The sequence below is a fragment of the Cydia pomonella genome, chromosome 23, assembly GCF_033807575.1.
Source record: "Cydia pomonella isolate Wapato2018A chromosome 23, ilCydPomo1, whole genome shotgun sequence".
Classification (NCBI taxonomy): Eukaryota; Metazoa; Arthropoda; class Insecta; order Lepidoptera; family Tortricidae; genus Cydia; species Cydia pomonella.
Window position 1 is genome coordinate 7,803,555 of NC_084725.1, and position 12,266 is coordinate 7,815,820.

At 36.9% G+C, this 12,266-nt stretch overlaps 1 protein-coding gene across 7 annotated transcripts in view; it reads left to right on the forward strand.

Moving 5' to 3' along the window:
* The window catches only part of LOC133530571 (transmembrane and coiled-coil domains protein 2), a 75,755-nt gene that overhangs the window by 29,485 nt on the left and 34,004 nt on the right, over nt 1–12,266 (forward strand). For all 7 annotated transcript variants that reach the window (XM_061868530.1, XM_061868529.1, XM_061868532.1 and 4 more), the window contains exons 2-3: nt 4,612–4,723; nt 6,274–6,425. In XM_061868530.1, the coding sequence (XP_061724514.1) occupies nt 6,288–6,425 (138 nt within the window). In that variant the 5' untranslated portion in view covers nt 4,612–4,723; nt 6,274–6,287. The remainder of the gene's footprint in view (nt 1–4,611; nt 4,724–6,273; nt 6,426–12,266) is intronic.

The following is a 12,266-nucleotide window of genomic DNA, read 5'->3' on the forward strand; positions in this document are numbered from 1 at the left end:
TTGGGTCTTTCCGACCCTTTGGTATATGAGGACTCGCTTTGTAAGTTTAGTTGTGTTTTCGCGGGACTTTTAATACATAGGTTGTTTGTTGGTTTTAATATACAGAAGTGGATAACCGTGTAGTCCGTGTATAACCTAATAGCATAACTATTGGGATACCACGAGTGCGAGCCAAATGATTTTGGCGCAGTTAGTTAAATTAGGTATACTTAATTGGCCCGTAGTTAAAATCTGCAACCTAGATACGGTTACGGCAAAACGGCGAATATTTTATGAATCATCCTATCATAGATCATTTTTACGATGTAAGTGATCATAAAGATTAATTGTCTCCATTTGATTTCCTATATAATGTCGCAAATGGGTTAATAGCGGTTTTATTATTCGTTCATTATTTTTTAGAACTTCATTCAAATCAGTACCCCTAGTGTAAATTTATTCGATAACGAAACGTGACGTACGCGTTTGCGTTAAGTCTCATTTTGTATGGGATTTCGAGTTTCCAAAACGTCCCGCTTGGCGCGCTGTTTCCAAATCCCATACAAAATTAGACTTAAGCAAACGCGTACGTCACGTCACGCTATCGAATAAATTTACACTAGGGGTTCAGTTCATTCTGAAACTATCCTATAAAAGTCTAAATGTTTCCCGAAGTTTTACAGGTCATATCTAGACCTCATACCAGGGATCGGAAACAGGTATTTTTTGTATGGGAACGAAAACGGTATTTTTTCGTTCTTTGTTAATTATTTCATTCCTAATCGGGCAATCTAATAATACGAAGTCGTTATGTAAAAACACAACTGAGTCCTACATTTTGAGTATAAAATAAACCGAAATATATGGTTATTTCGATGTTTTTGCAAAAAACCGGTTCCGATCCCTGCCTCATACACATACTGAGGTCAAAAGGACATGATTTTTTACAAACAATTAGTTGACAACAAATAGGACACTCATTAACAAAGAAAAGGTTTAATAATTTTTTTACAAAATTATTCAGTCCGCGAAAGGGATGCGTAAATTAGCCCCGGGTCAAAAAGTTCGGAATCCCCTAGAATAAACTATCCCAACATTCCCAACACACTGGCCTATAAAACTTTGACTTGTCTAAGTAGGATTTACGGCATCTCATGAGGCTAATAAGTTAGGCAGTGTCACCTGAAGGAGGATTAGTTGTGACCCCTACCTGTTTATAATGCATGCCCCGTAATAGACCCGTGAGGTCGCACATAGATTTAGGAGCTTTATATACGGACAGGTTAACCTATTAAGATAACGGTCTGGTACAAAATTAATTTTGTAATTGCCGACACGTCTGCAAAATATATCTTATTTCTTAGATAAAAAAGAAAACTCACTGTCTCGGCCGAGACTCGAACTAGCGACGCCGGAATACCAGCCAGACCGTCGCTCTACAAGCTGGGTTACCGTGACATTTGACTTTTAATATTTCCTCATGCACCTAGCGACTTCGTAAAAAAACGTCTAATACAAAATTTTAAGAACAAAGGGTCACAACATCTGAACATTATATTTATATGAATCTTGCTTGCGTGCTTCTTCATACGTACAAATCGTACAATGTGTACGGTGGACGCGTCAAGTAAGCTTTGCCGTCGAGTTCTCCTTGAAAATGCTTCAGAGGTTTATTATATACTGGTTATGTTGCTACGAAATGTGACTATGGCACCGTTTTTAGAGGACCTTTGGCTTTTAGGATTTTAGTTCTAATTACGAATATCTGCCGTTTTGAAAGCGAAGTTGTTTAGGTGCTCGAGTATTCTAGCCGGAATAGCACTTTTAGTTGGCCTAGGCAGTTAGGTAATAGCCAGGATACTAAGGTAGCAAGGTTTCAAAGTTTTAATGGAATAGTTTTAACATTTATGTGACACAGTTTCAAATGTACAGCTAAAGTTTTAGGTTTAAATGATTATGCATAGAACTATATTATACAATTGGGATTGGGATACATAGACAATCGTGCGGTAAAACCTGTCCAGGCATTTAGCCTGCAGAGCGTCTTAATTTTAGACATGAACACGCACTAAAATCATTAATATATCTTTTCTACCGCATTAAATGTAACTAATATAGGTACACAGGTAACTATGTTCACTTTTCTTTTGAACATGTAAAACAACATCGCCAATTCAAGAGCCCGTATGCGTGCACGCTTAAAATTATTTTCAATGCATTGTTTCCAATAACTATTAGCATAACAATACCCAGGTATTACAAATGCGGCCAAATTTCAATGTAAACACTATCGGTTACGTCTGTTATGTTTATGATGTAAGGCGACCTGTATTCGATATGTTTATGCAGTTTTTATATTTAAATGTAAATGAGGACTATCTCGCTAGATGGCTGAATCAAGGGTCATATATATAGTAGAATGAATAATTTGCATATATGTATATTCGTTTATTTAAGCACATGTACAACACAATAAATACAAGTGCTTTAACCTATTACGAGTAGCACCCACTCCCACTTTTAGGAACCCATCATTTTTCTAATGCTGTTAGGTAGAGATATAGTAGAAAATCGAATCAAACGCCGTAACCCAGGTGTACCCAAGTGGGTATACAATGGGCGCTAATTGGTTAATACGTAAATTGATATAGAAAATATCTGAATTCCATCAATAAAATAGCCACTACACAATAGTGTTATAATTACAATTCCGCTAAGCCATTTGATTGTAGAACGTGCCAAATAAATAGATATACTATCATACATTCATCGGGTAAAACGTTGCTTAGAGTTATTGTAGCCTTCAATAACTTACATCTATATGTATATGTTTGTATTTATGTCAGTTAGCATAACGATTGAATTAACTGTAAATTACATCTCTATGCTATACGTAGTGTCATATTTAATTATTTGCGGGAAACAGAAAATTTACTACGTTAATATATAAAATTGATTTCAGGTAGACGATGCCAAATATCCAATACCAGTATCCTGGTTTGCGGTTATGTTAAAGTTAGGTGCATGAAGACCTAATTTTAACATCGCAAAACAGGAAATTGATAGCCGGAAATCAATACCTATCCTGTATAAGCCGTGAAATTATTTGTAAATAAATAGGAAATTAATTATTTTCCCGGGAAAACATACATATAAAAAAACATATGGTGGCTAATTATGTTTGTTTATGGTTATGTTCGGTATATGTAATTCATTTTATTAACTTCTATATTTATGTTGGGACTTTTTCGTAAGGAATCTCACTCACCTGTTGAAGATGTCTTCACTTGTGCCTTGTGCCGTGCCGGACTCTCAAAACTTTCGGAAAACCGATAATGAAATTCGCGACTCTGCCTGCTACCAGCTTAGTTATTAGTTTTCATTTTCACATTTTTTCTTCATATGACTTTTCTCTTTTCTGGGTCATGGGGGAACACAACAATTTGGTCCAAGTTTTTGCTGTAGACATACCCAAAACTAAAGGCCATAAAATCTAATATGTTCATTGTAACTACATTGACTTTAAAATCATTATACGCACACAAGTTGTTACCTTTTGTCTACAGCATTTAGTAATAGCTTTTGTATACACATTCCATCCAGAAATCTGATATTATATCAAAAAGAGACTTTAGACATCCAGTGCGTAATAATGCCGCCATCTCCTTCGAGGTCTGCCGTGACGCCGCGCTGTTTGGTGTCCACTCGGTAGTTTGCTTAGCCCACAAGTCGTTTGACCGATGCATGGACCTAGAATGCTATTGTTCCTCTATGGGCAGATGTGTCCGGCCTAGTCCCATTTAAACTTCGTGGCTGTCAGGGCTACGTCGGGTTCTTTGGTTTTGGGGCGCAAGATGTAATTTCTGAGTATAAGCAGTTTAATTTTATTTAATTACTTAGTTTAAACCATATATTACATTCTTTGCCCGCTTTGGTTTAAACGTCACATGAAAATGGTGTCACAATGGCGATGTCACTGTCAGTCCATAGATAAACACAAACTCTAAGGTAATAATAGAGTTTAAAATTCAAATATTAATTGTAAACCTCTTTCAAAAAGTACAATCAATTTAATTCCCGTAACAGATTTATTCGATATATCGATAATAAAAAAAACTAGAACTTGCCACAACTAGAACGTAGCACGGACTTATAAGATTAACTTTATATCTCCATGGAACGTAGTGATTTTATGACGTAGTGTTATATTCAAAGAGCATATAATCACTACGTTCTAGTTAGGTTTATTCAACGTAGTGATTATATGCTCTTTGGGTTTATTCTCCTTGATTATATGCTCTTTGGTCACACGTATTAGCAAAGAGCATATAATCACTACGTTCACTGGTGATAGCTGTCTAAGTACCCTATCGGTATGAAAATAATAAATAAATAAGTAAAAGAATAATACTTATGTAAACTATTATATTATTAATCAATTTGTATAAAACAACTACATACATGAATATCTGATATTCACAAATCTTGAAAGCTACCAGGTATTTTGTATATAAAAATTTTACGAACTTCCAACCTTTTAATACCATAGCATCTTTTGACTGAAACTGCTATTAAATGTTTTACAGCTGACGTCTGAAGACTTAGGTAATAATGTATTTCTCATCTTTTCAGATATTTCCAGGAATGGAGCCGTCACCCACAAACTCCGACATCTTACTATCAAGATTATTATGAATTGAAACAGCGAACCCTCGCTGTTATGTCTCCTCTTAAGGTTTAGTTTGTGAGTATCCTGCTTTATTTTACTGAGTATTACTTGAATATAACCTTTCGTAATATGCCTCTCGTACGTTTTCTATTGAATCAATATCTTTCTAATAGTTATTTCAAGTACAAACGGCTATAGGATACGGGTTGATAAAGAGTCAAAAAGATCCCAGCGGTTTCGAGTTTCAATTGCAAAACCTCTTCTACGATACAACTCCAGCAATTCCTTGAAATAACCAAGTCCAAACGGCTTAGACAGACACAAAAAGGTAAAAAAGCTGCTCCGGTTTTAATTCCCATACGCAATTACGAGGAGTTTGTGACACAAGTAGCGTGGTGTTATTATCGTTTCGATGTCTTATCTCATACTTAAGTTATTAAAGAAATGATCTGCAATTGTAAATCGACATACGCGCAGATCAGGATTTTTCTCTGGTCTCTGTCATTAAGACTTGCCATTGTATTATTATTTTATTCTAATATATTTCTAATGACGGACGTGTGGCGAATGTTTAATTCAATAAATGCTACTAGGTCAAAGTAGTTTCCTCGTTTTCCGCAACTCAAACATATATGAATATGAATGTTTGAAACAGAGATATGCGACATGCGTCCTCAGATTCTTTCATGGTTTTTATGTCTCACACCACCTTATTTACTTAAAATTATCCAGATAATCGATTAACGCCTTCATATACAGGAAGCCTATCCACTCCGTTATAATATAACACCATATCTTCTCTCTTCTCTTCTTCTTCTTCTCAGCATATTTGCGTCCACTGCTGAACATATGATGCCTCTTTCATGGATTTCCATGTTGTTCTGTATGCGCCATATGTTTTCGTTAAAGGCATACTAGGTATCAGAATACCTATATAGACAATGCAGCTCCCTTAGCCCTCAATATTAGGCTACCTGTACCTATATACATAGAACCACTCGAGCTGGGAGAAATCATTTTATTGAGTGAATCAAAATTTTCTTGTCACTCGTTGCCAAGATTACAGTCCCTGGGGGTCACTCTTAAAACCCTGGTTTTATGGGATTTAAAAAAAGCAAACAATCATTTTTACTTAGCATATTTGTCGAAGCGCTGGTGGTCTAGCGGTAAGAGCGTGCGACTTGCAATCTGGCGGTCGCGGATTCAAACACTTCAAACCCGGCTCGTACCAATGAGTTTTTCGAAACTTATGTACGTAATATGATATGATATTTACCAGTCCCTTTTCGGTGAAGGCAAACATCATGAGGAAACCGGACTAATCCCAATAAGCCCTAGTTTACCCTCTGGGTTGGAAGGCCAGATGGCAGTAGCTTTCGTAAAAATTAGTGCCTGCGCCAATTCTTGGGTATTGTCGCCAAGCTGACCCCAGGTTCCCATGAGCTGTGGCAAAACGCCGTTATCCCGGTGAGAAAGATGATGATATTAGTAGAACATTACATATAGTATAACATTTTTTTCTAACAAACAATGCTACTATTGTCGCCTGGTTGACGGGACAGAATAACAGCAACAATAAGTTGATCCACGCTGTTACTCAATTATTTTAATTTTACCTTTCAAAGGTCAACACTCCACAATGGACACACTGCATGTGGGCCACGGGCACAGCGTCGGCTCCAGCAGGAGCCAATCGCCGTCTTGTACGGAGTTAGCGCAGCCTGCCACCGACGCCATCAGGTCCCGCGTGCAGTCGCCCTCCACCGCGCTCCACAGCGTGAGTACAGACTCCATACTCGTGGAGCACAGGCTCCAGCAGCCAGTACCCATCTTTGTACCGAACTGGCGCAGTCTGCCGTCGACGCCATCAAGTCTCGCGTGCAGTCGCCCTCAAGCGCGCTTCACCCACAGCGTGAATACAGACTTCATACACGTACAGCACAGGCTCCAGCAGGCAGTCTATCTTGCTGGCCGAAGACCTCATGACCCTTCCACGAGGCGTTCAACCCACAGACCATGCAGGCCGTCAAATGTCGATGTGAAGAACTACCACTACTATATTACCGGGATATTAAATCTTTCTTACTTTCAGTGCCAAGCGCCCCATATCCAACACAAAATGAACACACATACATGTTCTTGGCAGTGAGTGTGTTAAGCCCTTAAGCCTTAGTTTTTTAAACCCTTAGTCTTTGACGACCGGTCTGGCCTAGTGGGTAGTGACCCTGCCTACGAAGCTGATGGTCCCGGGTTCAAATTCTGGTAAGGGCATTTATTTGTGTGATGAGCATGGATATTTGTTCCTGAGTCATGGGTGTTTTCTATGTATTGAAGTATTTATAAATATTTATATATTATAGGTATATATATCGTTGTCTAAGTACCCACAACACAAGCCTTATTGAGCTTACTGTGGGACGTAGTCAATTTGTGTAATAATGTCCTATAATATTTATTTTTATTTTTTAGTGAAAATAATTGGCTCCTTATGTTCAGTTCATTTGAAAATAACAAAGTGTAGATAGTTCACAGAGCCATTACTTAATTTTGAATTCTTTGGTGAATGTTGAGGTATAAAAATAACTACAAGCAAATATTTTGAAGAAAATGTATTCCAAATACGTATTTTCTTAAATCCTTCTATAGTCCAATAATCAAATGAACTTAACGACCTCCTAGCCTAGTCAGTAGTGACTCTGCTTACGAAACAGAAGGTCCCGGGTTGGAATCCCGGTTTGTGTGTTTATCTTTATCTAAGTATGTATTTGTCTATTACAAGCTTTTATTTAACTTGCAATCTACGGGTCAAATCTTGCAAGTTAAATTTGACCCACTTCCCCGTTTCCAATGAAGCTGAAATTTTGCATATATATGTAAGTCGGGTGACAATGCTATATTATGGTACTATCGAGCTGATCTGATGATGCAGGCAGGAGGTGGCCGTAGGAACTCTGTGAGAAAACAGCGCAACGTTATTGTGTTAGATGGGGTTTTTAGAACTTTCTCTATGAGTATTAGTCGTCTGTGTCAGCGATAAAAGGTTGTATCAACAACAAAATTTTTGTCAAAAACTTATTTAATGTAATCGTCTCCTAGTACCCATAGTACAAGTTTTGCTTAGTTTGGGGCCATGTCAACCTATGATCTGTGTAAGATTGCCCCAACATTTATTATTTATTTCGAACTACAGACCATTTTATTACAAAATTATTAAACTAAATAGAGAGTGCACAATCCCGTAGATACGGCTATCTGTCAATCACACTCATAAATCCGGTCATTATCGGCAAGGCCGCCTGTTTCAGTTAAACCAGTTATTTTTTGCCTGCTGATGATGAGTATGATATACATTTCGCGTTAATAGAGCGAGACGATGCATGGTGATTTATTTATTGAGGTTGGTTATACTCTGGCACAGCCACTTTGCCAGTAGAAAAAGGCGGCTTGAAATCCGTCAGCTTAAATATTATTTTCGAAATTATTTAACCAGGGTAATTGAAGCTTGTTTGTAAAGCGAGCACGTCCAAAGCCCGAGTGGCGCCGAGATCTCACGAACATCCGATATTGCATATTGAATTCGCCAGTAAAGCTTTTCGCCATGTTTGCTGCTGAAAAAAGCCTGGGGGACTTGAGCGTACACATATTAATATTATTTTCATCACACTTGCTCAAAAAAGATCTTATTTCATGCAGGTGTGCTGAAGGACAAAGGCCTATTTTGTTCCCGCTGGAGTTATGGATTGTGAAAAAAAAAGCTGTCACTCCCTAGGGAGTAATAGCTTTTTTTTAAAATTATGTCACGTATACAAACCAAGTAGCATAAATGAGTGTTACTTTTAAAATACTGACGTTTATAATTTAATATTTTTGTTATGTTTAAAATTATTTAATTTGATTAATTTAACAGCCGTTTAAAATATTTTTTCTCAAACTTGTAATGAAATGTTGACATGACTTACTTCAAATTAGGTCCGGAAATACCACATATCAGGTGCCTATTGGCATTAAGTCCGCCTGTTGTACTCTTTTTTATGTGCAATAAAGTTTAAAATAATAAATAATAATCAGGTGCGATGAGTGAAGATGATATGTAAAGGAATTTTATACAGCCTTACACACCTAGGCCTGTAAGGCAACCTTCATTTGTTTTTAAACGTCAAATTATGGCTCGTCTTGGCATTCAACCATAAAAAACCTATAAGCAAAATTCTGCCATTATGTTTTTTTTTTCTTTTTTGTGTTTGATAATTATTATTTCAGGGGTTCAAAGGGGAAAAAAAATCATTATTTTTGCGCTACGACGCACGGTTTAGGTCCTAAACTTTAGGAGATACAGCCCGATAAAGTTTTTTTTTCAGTCATGCAGAAATCTTTATAGGGCTGTATCTCCTAAACCGTGCGTTGTAGCGTAAAAATAATCAAATTTTCGTTCCCCTTTTAGTAACCTGAAAGTAATAATAACAATCATCTTCATCCTATTTTTTTTTAATTATTTCATTAGAAGTTTGAGAAAAGCACTATACAAATCTCGGCGAGAAACGGGGTTGCCGGCCGCGTATCCCTATCCGGCCGCGTATCCACCCTCGTATCCAAAATTACCCCCCTCGTTGCACAATGTACTATTAAGATATCGAATGAAAACGCCAAAGTTGATTTTGTTACTTTATCAGCTAGGGGAATTACATGCTTTTAGATTAAGGAGCAGTAGGTTCAGAAAACGGATTTTAAAAAAGTCGTAAAGCGCTTTTTAGATCACAATATGGCTGCCATAAATTTAATTAGCAATCTTGAGGCCTTTTTCTAGGGACTTCAGAAATTCAATCCTGAAAAATCCTGAGTCTTTGACTTTAGCTCAAATATAGGTCTAAAATACACATGAGGCTCTTTTAATTTTATTAAAGATAAAGATAGTTTATTATTCAAGTAGGCATATTACAATGCGCTTATGAACGTCAAATAAAGCTACACCGGCTATTTTTATAACGCAAAAAATTCAAATCAAAAAACATGATATCCGCGTTCCCGGGGATGCACTTCCATCTCGCTTACGCTTTCGTTTAATGAGAGTGAGAGAAGAACACGAACTTACTCCACTTTAAAGGATACCCATGTCAAAAAAACTAGCCAAGTGTGAGTTCGTTTTACTCGCGCACCGAGGTTTCCGTACAAACTTTCAATTATCTCGTGTAACTAAAAAGCCGAAAGACTTGATCAGGATTACCTATACTAAGTATTATTGTGTACAGTACCATCTATCGGTAAATTGTTTAATTAATTTGCGCGATGTAATGCACGTATGTTGGTTTTTCGAGGATATTTTTTTATCATGTAAACCAATTTCAACATTTTTTCTTTTATTGAAAACAAAGGTGCCTTTAATGTAATCTCATAGATAAAGTGTAGAAGTTGATTTCATTGCAAACTAAATTCAACAATGTTTTATAGTAATTTAAGAAAAAAGGTATCAAGATAGAGGTCTGATTATATTTTCCTGTACGATTTATTACGTAAAAATTACATTAATTTCATTTTGTACCATTTTGGTACGGAACCCTAAAAAGGGTGCGTGTTTGAATCTCTCTCGAAGTAGTGAATGTTTCCGTTGCTCCTTTAGTTTTTAATAAGCGGCATACGCACTCTAACTAAAATGTCTTAATTTTTAGATTAAGTTATCTCAAAAATTTCAAGAAATTCTACAATCGTTAGATGATCGCCGGCGTAATAATGACAGTGTTTGTTTATTTTAATGGCGAGATTTATTTATAATTTACTTTACTATTCAAATTTTCATTTTAAACTTAGAAAGTTATTTTCCATTTGGCGAGGCACGATTTTAATTTAAACTAGGAGTATATTCGTGTTCACACCAATTACGAATAGCCCAGTAATTCAAGAAAACATGAGAAATATTAGCATAACATCCGTTACCGCATGCGTTTGATCTTTGTTCGAATGTCCGACAAATCATGCTTTAGCGTGAAATCGCCTTCACCTACAATCTCAATCTCATGATCATTCGGTTCGTTTGATATTATATTTATTAATGTGGTTTTGTACGCGAATTATATTTCAAATTGGCTTAAATGCTTTACAATGATATTTCTAAGTATTAGTTTAATACGTAGAAAACCTAATTCTGCGCTGGTATAAAATTTGAAAGGTTGCACTAAGCTGTATGTTAAAATGTTCGAATAATTTAATTTTTATACTACGTCGGTGGCAAACAAGCATACGGCCCGCCTGATGGTAAGCAGTTTCCGTAGCCTATGTACGCCTGCAACTCCAGAGGACTTACATGCGCGTTGCCGACCCTAAACCCTCATCCCCCTCGTTGAGCTCTGGCAACCTTACTCACCGGCAGGAACTATGAGTAGGGTCTAATTGGCTGCGGTTTTCTGTAAGGTGGAGGTACTTCCCCAGTTGGGCTCTGCTCTATATTGTATGGGAAGATTCATAAGTTCACTGCTGATTGCCGCTGGATTAATCAGTCTGTCTATTGTGGTAGTGCAACAGCCCTAGTCAAGTCTCTCATCTAAATAACCGCGGCGTTTATCGATCATGATAACAGCATGCGTCGCTTTTTATCAGAGGCGCCAGTAAGAAGCCAGAGCTACTACCCGTTCCTTCATCACCGACCGTTACATGATAACGTCACAGGTACAATAAAATTGCCAGTAATGTAGAAAATTTCGTGGGTAATTTATTTTTAGCGCTAATATTTTTTGTGATTGTATTAAATGTAGGTAATCAAAGTATATATTTGTAAAGCTGTGGTTGCAGAGTGGTTAAGGCATCAGTAGGGGTCATGTTAAGTCAAACGAGATAATAACGACCATAACACGCCCGTGTACACAGAGCATCATGCGAATCTGTCGACATGTCGACCTTAAACTTAGCTAATCAAAGTTTATTAGAAAGGTCTGAGGCCCGGAGTTTTCCGGGTCACCATGTTATATGTCTAATTTATATCTTCGTCTTTTAACCCTTCCTCTTAATGATCTTCAAGTTTTTTTAAATCCAATCTAACGCCCTCCTTAGCCCGCAGGGTTGGTCAAAACAATAAATAATTTAAGTGCGTCATTAACTATCTGTTCATTGCCCTTATCTATATATTATGTTATAATAACACAATCAATCAAGTTGATGCTTGTTAGATCATTATCTATCTCCATTTGCTGTTGCTTTGATTCAATATCCATCAGTTTCTTTCTTCCATATTTACGTACACAACGTCTGCTTATACTTAAAAGAAGTGTTTAAAAAGTAGACAATCAAACTGCCCTTCAAATTTAGTACAAAAAACAGTGATAAACAAGTTTAATGCCAATCAGAAACATACTAAAAGTGCCATAAAAACATGACGTGCGAATCAGAGAGTTCTGTGCTACTTCGATTCGACGATTGGCATGATAGATGTGTGGAGTTTTTAGTAAAAATAGTCATGTTCGTGGTGGGTAATCTGTTGTTGTGTATGTTGCGAATGATGCTTCCTCGGACATAAGGAAATAAGGTAAATGTTAATTATTAGGTTTTAGTCGTTTAGGTTTCCTGTTGCAGATAGTAGCATTAAGCACCTACAGTTTGACTACAGGCGCATTATGTTGTTAATTATATACAT